This window comes from Polistes fuscatus, unplaced genomic scaffold, assembly GCF_010416935.1.
Source record: "Polistes fuscatus isolate 324 unplaced genomic scaffold, CU_Pfus_HIC Scaffold2, whole genome shotgun sequence".
NCBI classification, from domain to species: domain Eukaryota; kingdom Metazoa; phylum Arthropoda; class Insecta; order Hymenoptera; family Vespidae; genus Polistes; species Polistes fuscatus.
In genome coordinates, this window is record NW_025113096.1 from 6999401 (window position 1) to 7018609 (window position 19209).

Below are 19209 nucleotides of genomic sequence, written 5' to 3' on the forward strand. Positions count from 1 at the left end.
GCTGCCAGAAAAGTAATTCAACTTTGTTGGCTGACAAAATGTAATTTTCCGCTGACGTTTAATTATTTATACCGAGAGGGAAAATATTCGCGGAGTGATTAATTAATATAATAGAAAGGATAAAAAATAATTGGAAGGGATAAGAAAAGAAAAATTGTAGGTAGCGAGGGCCCTACGGAGTTGGGGCGAGGGGATAGGTCATTTTCTTCCGAATCGAAAGTTTTTTGGGCGGTTGCCCGGGGAGAAGAACAATAAGAGAAAGAAATAAAGAAGCGATGGTAGACGTTGGCGCATCCTGCTGCGCGAATGATTAAGGAAACGAGACAAAAGAGCCTCGTTCCAGCCTCCGACTCCGAAAAGGTATTGTCGTTTCGAAACTGGGACGACGGAAAGTTTATTTCGCGGACGAGCTCGCGTTTTCCTCCTCCCAAATTCTATTAATAAATAAAGGATCGAATTGGAAAATAATAGGGCCGGCCGCGTAAATGGTAATTACAATATTTAGCGTAGCGCGTTTCTTGGCGTCAAAGCGTTAGTTCCGGTCCGTCCTTTGCACGAGCCGAACCACGTAATTTATTTTATCCGGCGATCGAACTTCCGATATAACTTTGCTCGGACCGCCAACTTTCTCCTGTGCGCGCGCGCGCGCGCGCGTGTGCGTGTTTCTCTTTGTGTCGCGTGTAAGGGCCACGATAATTACTTTCCCGAACGATAACGACTATTATTTCTTGCTCGACGAGAAACGTTTATGCACGCCTACTGACACAGACACGCACACCGTTATCGACTGTGTCGTTTCTTTGATACTATAAAGAACTCGATACCTGCTGTGCTTCTACTCTGCTATCTTGTACCGCGTCCCGCATCCGTGGGCTGTTCCAATTTCCGTTTTCTCTCGCTCGTCGTCGAATCCTACGCGAAGAAAGTAAAAGTAGTCGAAAAAGTATACCGTCCTGATATCTTTCCTAGCGGCTCGCGTGTTTTTTCTTTCGCCGGAAAATGCCGATTTTCTTGGCTTTTAATTTGAACGTCTACGGACTCTCCTTGTAATTCTTTACCCCTCGGCTTCTCTTTATCATCGTGACGCAACATTAGGCATTTAGCCAAATGCCGTTCTCGTTACCATACGCGATCGAGTCCGCGCCCTTTTCATCGAGAATTCTCCTTTACCTATTTTCCAAATGGAAAAAGGGTTTTAATGGACGCGTCTAATTTATATTCTCTTTCGCTCGACCGATCCGATCTCCTATTTTTCTATCGGAAGAAAAAGAAAAAAAATACTTGTCCGAAGGACTAGCCTCTTGTCCCCCATGTACGATACTCGAGAACGGCATCTATAGGTAACGCATGTCGTAACTAACTAAGCACAGGTGGTACATGTGACTAATTAGTAGCACGTATCAAATTACGTTCGTCGCATAGCTGCTCGAGAGATGAAACTCATCGAGCGAACGAGAACGTGGCGAGAGGGGAAACGGCAAGAGAGAAGAAGTCTTCTTCAAATTAAAAAAAAACCAAACCAACTTTTTCTCTTCTTTTTTTAGTTATTTTTTACGAACATTAATCGCGTACTTATATAATATGTTATATAAAATATAAATGATTTGTATATTTTTTTGGCAGGAAAGGAGGGTCGCGCGACGTAACGACGAAACGCAAAGATATGGCAATTAACATAATCCATTAGCGAGATATTCTCTTTACCCTATAGTAACGAAGTTAGGTAGGTACATTAATTATTCCGTTCTTTCATCCCGAAGAAAACGCGTGCCATGACGTAAACTCTCGTGTGCGAGGGTATCGATCGAGAAAAAGTGACTGGCGGCGGGTGGGCGTAAAATTTGTAGAAAGGTTCGCGAGCCCTCGTGGGACACTTCCACCGTACCGATGGACGTCGATTTCCGGTTACAGGATTACGGTTCGTGGCCCCTGGCACGAAACGAGCATTCGCAAAGTCTCCCCCTTGCTCCCCCGTGCTCCCTTACTTCATCGATAAAAGCAATTTCAGCGAGTACACCGCCGATACTTAAGGATATCGACTATACGTACTCGAACGTTTATTGCCTATCCAATCGAACCCGACGAGATCGATCGTCGATTTTTGCGATTCCTCTCGCGATCGATAAATATGCGTTCCCGCATTCGCGCTCGGTTTCGGTTTTTCGCAATGACGTAACGTTCGATCGAAGGAAAAATATACAAAGACAATAGAAATTGGCAAAAGTCGGTGGGCAGTAGGCTCGTTCGTGGCCGAAATCCTGCGTTGGACACGTTGACCCAGTTATATCTACTATTATTAGCAATCCGGATGAGCGGTTACGTAAGTCTGTTATCCTGCCGTTGCGGTGCCCAAAAGCGCGACTGTTCTTACGGTATTCCAACGGAATACGAAAGTAAAGGATAAGGAAATTGATGGAAAAGATGAAAGGGACTGGAAGCATCTCTTAAATTGATATCTTTCGAAAAAGGGCTCGTTCGATATCGACGATCAACTTTCTTACAAATTTATTTTATTTCATTTCATTTTTTCTTTCCATTCGAAGCCCTATTCGTTCGAACGTTTGCACTATCATGCTATGTCGTGCTAAGGCTTCCGAAATAGTACAGAAATATTCTTTCTTATTGTAATAACTCGAAGCTAAACTTTTTCCTAATTCTTTTTGTTTTTTTCGCGTCGGATATAAACGTAGCGTAACGAAAATGAAACGTTAGTGTTCTCGATAATAACGTAACGCGTTTGGATGACGTTACTTGCATTCTATACCTATATACACGGATAGTTCGAAAAGAAAACCAGAGATTACCATATATCACTATATTTACCACACGCTGGCAGGAGATCTTCCTGTTTACACGCTCAAAGCCGATCGAATCGATGAACGTGCTTCTCGATAATTTCGGAAGGAACTCTTTCTCTCTCTCTCTCTCTCTCTCTCTCTGTATTCAACAAGTCTGTCAAAGATTATAAACATTTTTAAATTCTCCCAATAATATCCTAAATTGTATTACTATAGACGTACATGGGTACAATTCGTTCTCAAATTCTCAATGGTCTTCGTGAATATGTATAGGTATATGCGAAAGTATCTAAATATAGATGTATACATAATAGGATTTGTTCGCAAAATAAAAGACCTTACTAAATATTCATTTATATTTGAATACTATCATTGATCTTTCCGATATGTACGTACGTATGTAAGTATTTATGTATGTATGTATGTATGAACGTTTGTATGTACATACATAAATAAATATGTCGATCGAATATGCAGTCTCACGTATGCGGAATGCGATACTCGCGACGACTCGTTATATCGAAACAATAAATAGAAAGAGAGAGAGAGAGAAATATGCAGAAACGATAAATGAAAACTCGGGCGCGTTAAACGGTGGAGATCTTTTCGACGCTTTGCCGCAGAGTACGCGTCTTTGAATTTGCGCGTTCGTAAATGCGTTTTTGAAGAGTCAAAGAAAGATAAGGGGAGGTGGGGGATCGGGGGTGGTTCGGAGTCGAGGATTCGCGCAAAAACCAGGAGACCACCGACCGGAGAAAAATCGAACCTCTCGAGTTTTCCTTCTTCTATCCTTGGAAAACGTTGCATTTATATGTATATACGTGAAATAGTTGCGCTAAGAGTTTTATTCCTCCTTTCGAATATAGTTTTTCTTCTGGTAGAAAAAACAAACGGAATGGAAAATAAAACGCTAAAATCTAACTAAATGCGAACTGACGCGGGAAGCGATAAAAGTATAATCAACGATTTCTATTTAAAAAGTAACAACTTTATTCGAATACATTTTGCAGTATTCGCTCGAAAAATAATTTATTCGATAAATATTTGAGCGTATAAAATATTAGAATACAAACACTGATCCGCGTTACATACTTAATACTAATTGTAAATATTGAAGAATAGCCAGGGTATAGGAATGGTATAGGAATGGCAGAGGAATGTCCTGCGAGAGAAGGAGAGGATAAGCGCAGGGCCGTGCCTTTGGCGTTCAATGCCCTAGGTTTCTCCATCTCTTTCTCTCCGTCTCTCTGATTCGCGCGCGCGTTGGAGAACGAAGTATCGACCGGTTAAAGCTATTCCCGGCCGGCTGAAGCGGCCAACTTTGCCACCCCTATCGAGCGAGTCTCCCCACCCTTCGTCGTGCACCCTCGGAGCAACGTCGCATCAGCCGTTTCCATCATCCTTATCCGTAGCCTCTCGCTTGCTTTTCTCTAACGCGGCTAACCTCAACGTCCGAGAAAAACGTCCATGGGATCTACTCGATCAGCAGGTGTACCCAACGCTCGCTACACCTTTTACCATTCTTTTTATTTTTTTTCCAACCCTTATAAATGTTCCTTCTTTTTTTCCTATCTATACTTTTTATTCGACTATGTTTTTTCTTTTATGCTCGTAACCGAGGTTACTAAGTGATTGCTAGACTTTATATATTCTCGATTAATCTTCCTTTCTATTTATTATTTTGCAACGAAGGTACCAAGATTTACGTAACGATAGGAAATCGTCGAAAGGATGCGCGTTGTCCTCGGAGACGTCGCTCCCGATGGACGGTCCACCATTTTTAAATCTTTTCGTTCCATTCTCCTTCGTCTTTTTCTTTCCAATAAGAGGCTGAAAGAAAGAAGGAAAAGAGAAATGTAGAGAGGAAATGCTCGGGATATATTTTTACTGGCTCTCCTGTGAAAATGTCGAGAGTCGAGTAAATAACGTGTGTCAACGAAACGAACCAACGTTCCTGAATATCATCGCGTTGCTCTCGATGCGTATACGTATATATATCAAGAAATAACGGGCATATATTTGCTCAAACTCACGTGTTGTCTCTACGCCCACGACAAAATGGCGGTGTCACGTGCGAGATCGTGCGTTTTCCTCGAGTTATTCCTGCTCAAAAAAGAAATATAATATCTGTCTTCTTTTCTGCCGTTATTTTTTCTATCGCTATTATTACACAATTTTTGGACAAATAATTTCGACGAAAAATCAGTATTACGTCGATCGACGGAAACAAAAAATAAGTAGAAATAGAATCGGTTGGTTTTTCGTGGCATTTGCGCGAACGATGGGAATTTATTGAAACGACCTCGGGTAAAATAAAGGATAGATGAAAAAAAAAAAGAAATTTCCCCTAGCCGACCGATGGCATCGCGCGCGTGTCCCATGTCGAAAAGAAATAATTCTTATTCCCTTTATATTTTTCCACCATGAAGATAAAGTTCTTCTCGTGGTTGGTTCGCGTGCAACGCGGTTAACTGCGTGGAAGGAAGGCACGTGACTTTAACGGCATGCATAAATGATATATACACCGGCCGATTTGTCACGCAATAGTTCATGGCAGCAACGACGACTCGTACGGGAAAATAATCAAGAGAGAAAATACAAATAAAAAGGTTAAGTGGATTCTCGCCATCCCTTTTTTTGCCCGATACTTTTAGCTCTCTTCGATGACTCCCCACCTCCCCCAATTTCATTTCATTATCCTTTTGCAATTCATGAATACGAATTATATAAAATAGAATACTCTTGTGATTTAGTTTGCGCGCGTACGTACAAGGTGTTCTAAAAAAAACTCGCGATATTACCGTTCCAAATAATTATGAAAAAAATAACAATATATTATTTTTCAGCTCGGTAAAGTTAACTTTGGGACAGCCGGTATATTTCGTTCGGAAGATTGAACTCTTATCTTTGATGGTAGAATGAAAACACGCGAGATCGCGGGGCACGTTAACGACCACAGCGTTGATGGTGATAGTAGTCTGTGCGCGAGGCGAGTCTCGTGCTTAAGACGAGAAAAGGATAAAAGGGTGAGAAAAAAAAGGGGCTAAAGAAAGGAGAAAAGAGATGGATAAAAAGAAATAGAAAAAGAGAGAAAGAGAGAGAGAGAGAAAGAGAGAAGAGGACGTTCGCGCGTGTTACACTGGCTGCAATTCATTCTTTCTACCAGAAGGCAGCCTCCTTTTTGTGACGTGGACGCGGTGGATGAACGCGAAACGCCGGCAAAACTATTGCGATGTTCTATCTCTCTTTTTTTCTTTTTCTTTCTCTAGCATGTACTACCTAGAGACACACAAAACGCATCTAGTAGCACACTGTGTTGTTGTGTGTTCCCCCTGTATATGCCTCGGCTCGCCGTTCCATTGTTTTTTCCATACTCCGGCGGCAGACAGTTGACACGGAACAATGCAACGCGAACTTTATGTGTCTATCTATGCAACAGCAGCTAGAGAGATAAAAAGAGAGAGACGGAGATTTCCTATTTTTTTCCTATTTTTTTCCTCTCCCCCTCTGGCCCGCGTCAGCTTCCATCTTTCGCATTTTTTCCCTTTCTCTCTGGTCAATCGTTCGAAACATCGAATATTAAATAATAACACGGCAATTTTCGAGAACTCGGATTAACGATATCGATCTATCGATAGCCAGACTCGATACGCATCGGAAATTTATTTGTTTTCGGCGTCGCGGGGAGTAGGGGGCAAGTTCGAAATGCTTATTTCTTTTTCTACAGGGTGGATCACATGTCCTACGAATTAGAATCGAGTTAGAAAGTCATTTATAAATTATCATCGTTCTCGTAACGAGCACCGAGGGATTCGAAGATAGTCGTCTACTCCAGGGAAATTATCCTGCTAGCATTTCGAGGTCATCGCTTTGATGGGAGATCGCACTCGATCTCTACTAATGCCGGAGGATAATTCTTTTTATCTCTTTCGAACGACGATAAAAATATCTGCTCGCGTATTTTATCTTTTAGCCTGGTTCGTTCCTACGAAAGTATCATTCGATTTTTATAATAATCATTTACATTCGAAGTCGAGGTTGTCTTCGATTCTACCAAAAAATCATTTCGTTTCTCGTTTCTCTTTTTGTTTTTCTTCGATCGTGACAAATAGAGAAAAGGGGACGAATATATGTGTCGCGATATATCATACGGAGCGGATAGATGATACCGATAATATAATAGAAGATTAGGAAATATGGCGGAGTGGTTCGTTCGTCAGCATTCGTTAGAAGGAACGTTCGCAACGGACGCAACGTGGTGGGAAAAGATCAATAGGCGGTAAGCGGTAAAGCCTCCATCGAGATACCGCGCACGTATGCGCTACTATCTACGAAATAACCCTGAGTCTTCGACCCTATACATATGTTTCAATTTACATTTATTTATTGTATATTTCAATCTTTCAATTTAACGAGTTAAACGAACCGTACTTCTTCTCCGAGAAGAAATATCTATGACACATTTACTCGGTATAATATCAAAAATGTATGAAAATAAAAGTAACGCGGGTTAGAGACGTAGTTTAGCGATAAGAAGGTTCTCGGTTATAGGAACAATCGTATCGGTTGCGTCAGGGTTGCACCTGCACCAGGAACGGGTCGCTATGCAAAGTGCAGGAGCACGTTTTACGACCTACCACGTGACGCGTACTGATCTTACGCTATAGACGCTCGTAAAGCCGCGGGTCAGGATTCTGCAGGATATGCGCGCGCATCCTCGCTATTCTCGGCTTTGCCAACTTTCCTCGAATTCAATTCTCTTCTCCCCCTGAAAACTCGACCAAATGATCGATGATGCTTTCATCGTTACCGGAGCTCAATTACGATTAGGACGTTTCCCGTCCGAAACTGCTATTATCGTTTAACGACGACCCGACCATTAATTGTTTGCGCGTTTCTAATCGAACATTCTTCCATACTTCTCGTCGAGGACGAGTTCGTTCCGAGCATTACCTCGAATTTACCATCGTTCTCCTCTTTCTCTACTTTGACATTTTCTTATCGTATCTGTGCGCGTGCAAACGAATAGTCGCCCCCGTTGATGTACGAGACTTATTCGTTTATACTTTCAAATGTGCTGAAACATTTGAAATCTTTTTTCCTTCGTATTCCGTTCCTTTTTTTTTTTGTTTTAAACAAAGAGAACAAACGGGGAAAAATACTCGTCTAAAACTCGAGTAAAATAGATTACGAATAATACGTTTCCCGCGATGCATGCTAGAAAATGCGAGCACATATCGCGGATTGTAGTCAGTCGCGACTACAGACCTGTCAGAGAGCTTTGAAAATATGTCTTTTTATTTTCAAACGCGCGTACGTATGTATCGGATATGCATTATGATTTTACATCGGAGATCTACATATACGCGTATTTCATTTGCATCGCGATAAATAATATAATTTCGCGAAAGCATTCATTTATCAACGCAACACGCGGGGTAAAAATCTACATGTAAATAAAATGCATCCTGGTATTTGAATTTAGGTCCCCAAATACGTACCTCTAACCAATATTAACTATTCGAACGGAAAGTGAGAGAGAGAGAGAGAGAGAGGGATAGGGATAAGCCAGGGGTAGGATAGAAGGATTATTTAAAACTAAGCAAGATGCGCTTAGGGGTGTGCCAGCCCCCCTCTGCTCGGTCTTGTTCTCTCGTTCGTTCCGCACGCCCTAGTTACACACCTTGTCGAGCGATCGACTCGATTCAAGGCCGTGCGCAGTGCAAACTTCTCTCTACGTCAAGGGATGCATAGATAGATCTATGCTATTCTTCCCCTGTTCTCGTCTTTCGCGATACTAATTGTAAAATAAACAAAACAAGGAAGACGAGAGAAAAAGGAATGCTCGGCCCCCACTCGAGTGTATACTTGCTCGGATAGAAGAAGAAGAAGAAGAAGAAGGAGGAGGAGGAGGAGGAGGAGGAGGAGGGGAGGAAGAGGAAGAGGAAGAGGAGAAAAAAAAAACAAGTAAAAAATAGGTTGAGTAGCTCTCCCGTCCTTTTTGCCTTCGGTGAACGCTATAACCGCAAGTGGCCATTCGTGATAGACGCGAAGGTCGTCCAACGAGGATAAAGAATATTCTCTCTCCCTCTCCCTCTCTCTCTCTCTCTTAGCCGTTGATCGCGCCAACAACATCTATCTATCTTTATCTATCTTTACCCTTTTTTTTTCTTCTTCTTTTCTTTTCTTTTTTTCCCGTCGTTTTTACTTTTTTTACCCCACCCATTCCTCCTCCTCCTCCTCCTCCTGCAGCCCCTTTCTTTTTTCTTCTCTCCTTTTTTCCCGACCCTATTTTATATATTTTTCTTCCCGGCTTGGTGCTTACACAGCAGAAGATCGACAGACGAGATACTCGAGCCCTTAGAAAATTTCTAGGTCGTTGCGACAAATAAAATCGTTACTCATCTATATATATTCTATTATATTATATTACGCTTACTTTCGTTTTTTAATTAAACAAAGTGATCAACGTAGTTTGGATAAATTATTAACGCGCGTCGCGTACTATTTTATCTAATACATATTTCCTATCTTACGTATCACGAGTCGAAAGTTGCGGTAAACTTACCGAATTCGCATTACGCATTTATGTACAATCTCTCTATGAGTTTTTATTTTGTTAAGGCGTTTATTTGCGGCTCTACCGTTAGCTCTTACCGTAGAAAAAATAAACCATTTGAGAAGAGGAAAGTCGTCGAGAATTCGGAGTTATTTCCTATAGGATTACGCGTATTCAAATGTGTGGTCGGTAATGTATATCTATTACGAGGTGAAACGATTTACCGATCGTTCGTTTGGAAGTTCCATGCGTGAAACGAATATTCGATACCGGTGCCTCATCCCACCGACCTTACGATCTTTCGACTGGTTTAATTCGTACGAGCTGATCGGTTAAGGCAGTCAGTTTAATTAGTTCCTCTTCCCTCTTTCGCGCATACGGGCAATGCAGACTTGCGCGTGCACGAGCTATGCAACTCGGTTCTCTATAGGAATCGAGCAAATCGAAATGCCATCGTATCGGTTGCGACGACCGATCAATTTCACCCTGAAATCATTGCCCGCGCAAGTATATTCGCGTACGCGCAGATACACCGATACGTACTCGTACACGCATCGTTGTATTCCAAGAGTAGGAACTATAGAGATAAATAGATAGGTAGATGGATGGATGGATGGATGGATGGGTGGATGGATGGATGGATGAGTGTATAGATAGACGGAGACTTTGACGGGTGTACTCTTCTGTCGTGCAATGTAGCCGACTCGAGTCGAGGACACTCTTCTCTCGATTGTCGAACCTCTAGTAGGTGTACTACTTCTAAAGAGCGAGACGTTCTCTTCGAGAGAATATCCGTCTGGACAACGGATAGACGTCGATTGTCGGAAAACGATTTATAATACTATATATCAAAGTTACTACGTTGCTACTCGATGAATTTCAACCAACTGACCGAAAATCTACATATTTTCCCATACTTCTTACGATTTCATTCATTCGAAGTTTGTCCTTTCGAGCCCCGCCGTCGTTTCGATTTCGTACGGTCGTTCGATACTTTTCAACTTTGTACGAACGTTTCAGGTATATAGGTTGAAACCACTAAACGCGCATCCTTTCCCTCGGCAAGTAGGGGAACTCCGTTAATCGCGTTTATTAGCGCGTCCATTACCTACCCTTGCTCGACTGATTTCACTTGCAAAGTGAATTGTACATTCGACATTTTCATAGATTTCCATTGGTATACGTAGGGAAGTAATTGCTCGCGTGAATTTATTTATCGATCCACGGTTAGGATCGTTCCTGTTATTATACAGCGTCTTACTTTTATCGCAATAACGATTACGTTCATTCGTCGTTTTCTCCTACTACCCTTTTCGTTGGGTTCAAAGTCTATCAACGTCGATAATATTACAGCGTTCGAATTACCGTCGCGTTAATTATGCGTATCCTAAACGTCTACCAGCCTCGTCTAATTGTAGTAAACTACTCGGCGCTGATGCGCACCCAATTCTACCTAAATTCGGTGTTTCTCTACCCTACGTACCGAACGCAATCAAACGCGTTTAAATTCGTTTTTCGAGCAAACACGACCTTCCGCGTAATCCTGCGTTTCCTACTTATCTGGTTCCTTTGACATTACTCGCAACATCTCGTTCGATTAAAAACGGAACAAAAGTTATTCTAAACGTCAAAAGTAATCAACGTTATATTTTCGCTGAATAAAGTATAAAATTATTTGTTCGTTTTTATTTTTTTTCATTTTAACAAATTCGGCCCTGAGAAAAGAAATATTAATGAGAATAAAGGAAATAAAATACATAATATAAGATACATTTTCATATATTTTCATATAGGTATATAAGAAAAGCAAATCTAGCCGTGTGTACTCCTGTTCTAGTTTTACATAATTCATAGGATCCGGTGAAAGAGCGAACAGACTCCTCGGGTTTTGCAGGCTTCGACATGGTCTAGCACAGACCTTGCAACGTGTTTTTAGCTCTCTCTCTCTCTCTCTCTCTCTCTCGTCGATTTGTTACCGGAACCAATTATTTGTTTCCGCAAATCCCAGCGAATTTACACGAGCGACGCTTATTGTCGAGAGAAATTATTTCTACGAGTTTCCTCCTCTTCCTATACGTATAAATTCCGAGTAGAAAAAATACACGTGTGCAGTTCACATGCGGTAGAAGGGAAATCCTTAGAAAACTAAACTTCGAGAGAATGAGACGAATATTTACATTTAAAGGGAGCGCTGTATCCGATGCAAAATTCGCATTAAAATTTGATCGTAACCTTTTCTAAGAGAATTCGCGATACTTCTGGCGGGATGATCTATTGATGTAAATGTTTGTTCTCTTTTACCGCGTGTGAACTGCACCCGTGTATTTTTATTTATGAAATACACGCAGAGACATAGAAAGAAAATATAAATTTAGTAATCAAACGAGAGATAAACTAACGAGAAATAATCTAATAGAGTGCAATCAGATATCGAGAAATAAAAGGTTATGATAAAAAAACATGATATTTAATCTTTGGTTAGCATTCAGCGAATACGCTCGGTTACTACGAATTATGAAAACAATGTTAAATTATTTTCCTTTGTTAAAATTGGAAATATATGTACGCGCATATAGTGAAAACGATGATTCATAGCAAGATAACGAAATGCGGGTAGAGATTTTTGTATTCTCAAGTATGTATATATATGTATTACAGATACGTGGTATATATGAATATGTTACGGTCAATGTACACAATCCGGGCATTGTATAGATTGCCGAGCATTCTTTTTTTCCCCACCAAATGCAGGATTGCGTCAGAATTTTGTTCCCAGCAAAAGTATGCTCGCGTCAGGATATTTTCTTTACATACACGATATAGACATAAATATTACTTCTCCGTAACAGAAAAGTTGTCATAATTAAGGTTGCTTCAAGATTTTTTCATACTTACGCGAAATAAATAGAAGTAATACTTATATATATAATAGAAATGTGTACTGTGTCTAATACGTTGAGGAAAGCTGAAAAATTTGATGTGGATTTTTTTGAAGGGCTACGTTAGAATTTTGTTGGGGTGGCGTCAGGATTTTTCAAGGTTTTTTTTAGGGCTTTGTTAGATTAAAACGAGTACTCGACTCACGGCAGACGAACCGAGCTGCAAGGGTATAGGTAGGGTCGTCATCTCTCTTATTTAAAACATACAAACCTTTCCTGCTACTACCTTTTTTTTGCCCTTACAACGTGGAAATTTTGAAAATTAAATTCTTATAGTCAGGCGGTTGAGATAGATTAGGCACGTGTGCGTTCACAGGACGGAAAGTAATGATCATTTCATGATTGTACGAACACACGCACGAACGTACACATTTCGTTGTTTGTTTCACTTACAATAGCTTTAGATTCCTCCCCCGGCCCCGCCCCCGTGCTCTAAACACTGCCAACTGATGCATATATTCTAGGTTGACCAAAACCCTCCGGGCATTCTATACAATGCCCGGATTCTCTGCATTGATCGTAACATATATATATACATACGTTTAAACGATTCTCTCTGGATATTCTCGAGAGACGAACAATTTACAATTCATCGATTTGCGTATAAAGATAGGGATAAAAATAATATCGTCTATTATTATACGAGAAAATGTTAGAACAGTTTGACGGAGTTGGTTGCTTTTGCTTCATCGAAGTCAATTAAATATAATATTATTGTTCTAGTATTTCATTAGAATAATTTCTTGATTTCACATTTTCGCAAAGAGATTTTTTCAAATATTTGAAATATCTTATTTAAAGTTAATTGAAACGTATACGTAATTGTAGAATATGATTAAATTAATAGGGCCGTAAATATGTTATAAGAAAAAGCGTAATGAGACTATAAAACACGTGAAAGCAAGTATGTAGTCGAAAGGGTGGAGATAGAGTCGGTCAGGGGGTGGTTTTGGTGGTTTGCGGCTGTAGAAGGTAGGGATAGGTGGCAGCACGATCTTCGGTAATGATTGGTAGTCATGGAAACGAAGCGGAGCGTGCCTCGCCCTTTTTCCTCTCGGTTCCTTCGAATGGCGCTTCGAATGGCGCCTTCGAATGGCGCCTTCGAATGGCGCCTCCAATGGCGCCTCCAATGGCGCCTCGTCCTGGCGCCTGCAAAATCTAACATTAAAGTAGCGTTCGCGCCGGTCTACTTCTTCCAACTTCGACTATTATAGTATTTTAACGACGTACTTATTCTCGTCATCGAGTTTCAATCACAATTACCTTTTTCTGATCCTCCATGACAAATTATTCCCCGTTTCCATGAGATTTTCAAAAGGGACAAAATTAATTGCGCACTAAAGATATTACGTCAATTTTTTCTTACGCGATTTCTACCTAAGCTGCTACTTATCGGGTGGTCGCTATTTTTCAAACATTTCTTTAACAAAATACATTTGTATTATATACCGATTATTAACGAACGTCGATATCTAGCCTCGCATTAATATCCCGATGCAATCCTGCCCCATTTTCAAATACCAATTACTTATTTTACATACATTAATATCTTTTTAGTTTGAAATTGAATCAATAGGAATAATAATAACGATAAATCATACTCTCTCTCTGTTCCCCTTTCTTTTTTGCCCCGAGGACACCTAACCTTTCAAGCCCTCAACGGTAGAACAAAGTCATCCCTCTTTTTACTCTCCGGTCGGGTCAGCTCGCGCAGACGGCTTTCCGCGTTCCAGAGCTTTTCTCTATCCCTCTGTCACTTTAGAGAGGAAAAATTGTTAATCCTTCCAACACATTGAAAACTTCCTTCCCGCGAATTCCCCTTTGCGATTATTTATTTCCCGTCCACCGCTCGATGATTCCAAGAAAATAAAAATCCGTCGTTTGAAACAAAAAATGAACGATCCCAATGCTTTGCGGGTATTACACTTGATTCGGAAATTCTACAAAAATCGATGTTAACATTGCGTACATTTTTATCATCCGAATAATATTAACATTTTATTGCGAACTTTGATCCAAAAAATGGGTTTGTTTTTAAGGTTACGCGTCGAGACCGTTCTATAAACCGTGAATAATATTTTTTGTTACTTTCGAGCTTTGAAAAATGTATGCAAAGTACCGTATGTATTTTTTATTATCAAAAAAGTTTCCTATCTCTCGGCCGGGAAAGTATTTTTCTCGTCTCGTCTATAAAAAGGTAAATAGAAAAATAAGAGAGGACATTAGAATAGTTTTAGATAACACGCGAGAGATGAAAGAATAACGAGTATATACTCGCGACGTTGTTTTTTTTAATTCTCTTTCTCTTCCCGAGATAGATAAACGTAAAAGTGGTCTCTGTTTTTTCTGCGCGTGATCGCGTTATACAATTCCAAGGAAAAATGAAAATCGTGTCAGGAATGGTATACGAGTCGGTTCGAAACTTTGTCAAATTCGCGTAATATTTGACGGCGTTGGGGTGGACATTTTGAGAACCCCTGCGCTATACTATCGTTGCATTTACGCAATTCTCGAAAATACGGTTACCGTTCTATCCGTGGGTCGAGAAGACGCGCAACGAACCCAAAGCTATAGGGTGGTAGAAAACGCTCGCTCGCATAGTACTACGTAGAAATCTAGGTGGAAGTAAAGCGTCTTAAAAGCTCCACCGCTACCACGGAAGACCACAAAGGGAATTTCTTCGGTAACGCTTGGAAAGGTATATGAGAATAAGTAAATGTCTAAGGAAAAGGAGAGGAAAAAGACTTTAAATGCATCCGCGAAATACTCTTTCAAATATTACGATGCGCAGTCTACGTAAATAGTCTTTTGATTAATAAATAACGGAAAACACCGACGGCAAAGACGTAGGTAAATGCAAATTATAACGAGCATTATATATATATATATATTAATATACTCAGATCTTAATGTTAGTCTCGCTATAATCGCGTTTAAATGATTCGCAAGTTCCATCCTTATTCCAACGTTAAATTTACTAATAAGTTTACGTAGAATTATTTCTGTCTTAATTGGTATTCTAGCAAAATTAGATTTTTTGCGAGTGGAAAATTATAGGAGTAGCAGATACATTTGTAATAAAACGTGCGAAGGAGAAAACGAATGACAAGAGAAATGTCGTTGTTTCGAAGGAACGATCCAAATGAAAATTCGTACGATATTTATTCAAGCGCATTACTACTTTTGTAAGAAACGATCGAAACGAGAGAATGCAATCTTCGAAGGAAATTTCTGTCACCTTATTCCGAAATGTGCTTAAGGAGGATCGTTGAAAGTTTGTCAATCGAGCCCACGCTTTTCCATACAGGTGGCTGCATCATCGTACGCTACCTCCAGCGTAACCTCTTACACACTCCGTCGAACTTCGACTCGAGCTAATCGAGAAAGTTTAGTTTTCGGTTAACTAGAGGCGTTACGTGCATACATAACTCTTACCCCCGTACATATACATTACGCACGTTTCTCTATATTTATGTGTATGGGAAGGAACGAGTAAGCTACGAATGAACTTCCTTTCGCCACTCCGCGAGTAAGAAATTCTAATTCGAGTAGAAAATAGGAAGGAAGGAAGGAAGATAAATTTCAAAGTTCTCGCTTCGAGAAATGAAAAATGAACGAAATTGATGGATCTTTTGTCGCGATGATTTTCCACGTAATAAGTTTTTCGTATTAACGGAAGTTTACTCATTTGTGTTTCAGAGGCGCCTTTTCCGTGGTACGCCGATGCGTTCAAAAGAGTTCCGGTCTCGAGTTCGCGGCGAAAATCATAAATACGAAGAAACTCTCTGCCAGAGGTAAGTCGACGAATTTTTCTAACATTTTTCCATCTCTCCCAAACTTCCTTTCCTTCTCCCAAACGACGAGGTCGCGTTCATCGCGTCAGCGTTATTTAACACTGCCTATTTTTACCGTAACCGGTCTTTAAGCAAATATTATATTTTTCTACGATTACGATACGGACGGTAATATCGATTGTTCGCGACGACGGGGGGGGGGGGAGCGCGAAAAATGTATCATCTCGGACGAATCGAATCGGACGTTATAAGATCGGATTCGTAACCTTTTTCCTTTGATATATACGCCAGCTCTTTGGTCGAAAGAGAAAAAGAAGACAAAGAAAAATGATTCGGCTTAGGTCTTATTCTATAGCGAAGCATATATCGGGGCGCGTGCGACTCGTCTAAAAACAACGAGCGACGCCGTTGTCAAGCTGCCAACATTCCATCGCGAGCAGGCAGCCACGGTGCCAATGGCGTAGGAAAATATAGTTGAGAGGCCCCTTTTGAAATTCGATCGGCCCTGAGCGCGTCCAAAAAAGCTTTTTCTCTCTTATTCGCTCGATTTTCTTGCTCGCGGTATCATCGGTAGGGGATGCTAATGGCGGGTAAAAGAGTGACGAGGGTCGAAGCCAAACGAGCGTCCTAATCGAATCAATTAAAATACTCTCCGTGTAAAACTTATCCGATATAAGCTGGATCGTGTTACGATCGATCGAATCGGTGCCCCGGTATACCTTTATCTTTCTTTATCTCGCGGAGAAGAAACTCGAATATCGAATAATTGTCTTTTAAAGTCGCGTTTACGTTTAGGCCCGATGTACCTCGCGGGATATTTCATTTCCTTTATATACTTATGGACGTAGTCGAAATGGCAAAGGTATATTTCTCGTCGTTTCGAGCCTCGTCCTTGCTCGATATTCCATTTCCAGGTTCGTGCGTGTCGAGTGACCCAGATCTCGAGGGAATCCTAGCGAAAGGAAGACGACGACGTTCCAAGGGTTGTACACTCTTTGCCTTTAGCTCGTTATTTGCACGCTTGGAATAAGGGCTAATCTATATGTCTATGCATCTACGTATGGAAAATGAGGAAAGGAAGGGCGACGAGGTTGCCCTCTCCTCGTACGGTGCGATGTAGCGTGTAAATAGGAGGAAGAGGACGAGGAGGAACCGACTTTAGAACTCCAAGACCGAAAGGAATTTTCGTGTCGAGGGTCGCGGCCCGAGTGCAAAAGGCAAGAGGACAAGAATCTCCTCCTTGGAGACAAAAGGAGGACGCTAAATGAAAGCGATGATGTTTTAATCCTCCTACGCGTATATACCCCAATGCGGAATGGCTCGCTGGATGGTTGCGCGCCGTCTAACTGACTGCTTAACTTTTCGAGCCTCTCGCATTTTACGTCAGAATAATCCTCTTCGGATTTAAATGGAACCCCTCGAATGAGTAGGTGCATTAATACGAAAGCTAAGGTGTCTATTTACAGGCGACACCTCGTGCTCTCGAGTGTTTCCAAAGAACGTAGACGCGAATTGTGTTTTTAGTTCCGTAGTCGAACGAAAATACCGCTATCGATTAAAAAAAGTTCGTCAAAAATACTAAATAAAATGGAACCCTTTGCGCAACGCGTATCCGTTCGACGTAAAATATCAGCATAATCGAATAAACTCGTAATAATACGCGTCGAGCGTATTAACATATTTTAAAGTTAAATCAATATCTAATACAAAATAATAATTTAATAGCAAACGAGTGTGTGTACGCAATAAACGCAAAATTTCAATATTATTTAACAACGTAAAATTACAATAACTAACTCCTTTATCTATTGAATAATTAATGTATCAATATGGTATGTGTAATATACGATTAAAGCGGATTTACCATTTTGCCGCGAACGGTGCACTCGTTGTCAGTTTCAAACAGTTCCCGTCCGCAAAGGGTTAATGCAATTTGCGAAATCCCTCGAGAGACTCTTCGATATAGTTGCTTCATATTTTTACGACATTCGAATTCTCTTTGCCACGGAGAAAGGGAGCGAGAGGGAGAGAGAGAGAGAGAGAAACGAAAGAGCAGGTAGGCGGGGTGTTTAGAGACAGACGGAAAATGAGAAAGAGAGATTCTTTTCTCTTTCTCCGGGTTCCCTCTCAGCGGGCGTCGAGGATGACTCTTTACACGTTGCACCAGGGAGTTCGGGCCACGGCCTTGCCCCAGTGACCTCTTGACCTAGTCGTTGCAGCCGCCATTCAACCGCAATATGGAGTATGCATTTCAGGAACGAATGAAAGCTAAAAATGAGGAACAACGATAGATACATGTGTACTCGTATCTATAGTATAAGCGTTAAAGTCTATACTTCGGTTCATTTAAAATACATATTTGAAATATTCAAATTCCATTCCCCGATGAGATTATTTAGGAAAACTAACTCGACCGAAGCAACTACCTTCTTCGCCAATTAGGCAAACCATTCTGATGCGCGTGCATGTACATGGAATATTTGAAATATTTTGTCGAATTTTACGATTAGAAATTTAGAATTTACAGCGGCTCGGTATTAAAACTTTAAAGAGTTCGTCATTGAATCCAAGGGAAGTCGAATTAAATATTAATATAAAAGAAAGGGTACGTATAATTAATGCCGTTCGAACACTTTCCTGACTCTGTTTTATTAAAGATGTTTTATAAAACATAACCTTTAAAAATAATATCCGATTTCGCTGAAAGTTTTGTATACGCGGTCTCGATAGTTGCAACGATCCTTTCGAGTTTTAATACCGAGCTTTCGATCTATCGATGACGTCATCGTCTTCGACATTATTAAATTGGTCGATTAAGGAAAAAAGTCTCCTGTTCTCGTTTCTCAAGATCCTTGACTTGATAAGAGGAAAAAAGCTTTTCGAGAGGTTCCTTGAGAAAGCTCAGTAAACCTCAATAATCGTTACCGTACCGACTCCCGTGCATCCCGAGGAGTCCTCGCAAACGCCATTGCGGATTAAAAAGAAATAATAATAATAATAATAATAATAATAAAGCAAATAGTCCTTTGATATGCACCTTTCCCATACCTTTTTTAACCGATCGTTCTACTCGACGGGACCCCCCCCCCCGCCCGCGATCGACGATGCTTACCATTATA

At 40.7% G+C, this 19209-nt stretch overlaps 1 protein-coding gene and 1 long non-coding RNA gene across 16 annotated transcripts in view; both read left to right on the forward strand.

Moving 5' to 3' along the window:
- LOC122516615 (calcium/calmodulin-dependent protein kinase type II alpha chain) overlaps window positions 1-19209 on the forward strand; it is a 63931-nt gene that overhangs the window by 9571 nt on the left and 35151 nt on the right. For all 15 annotated transcript variants that reach the window (XM_043634568.1, XM_043634561.1, XM_043634564.1 and 12 more), the window contains exon 2: window positions 15996-16090. In XM_043634568.1, the coding sequence (XP_043490503.1) occupies window positions 15996-16090 (95 nt within the window). The remainder of the gene's footprint in view (window positions 1-15995; window positions 16091-19209) is intronic.
- LOC122516617 lies at window positions 13860-15026 on the forward strand. The gene is made up of 2 exons (XR_006303624.1): window positions 13860-14493; window positions 14615-15026. It is a non-coding gene; the product is annotated as an uncharacterized LOC122516617 (long non-coding RNA).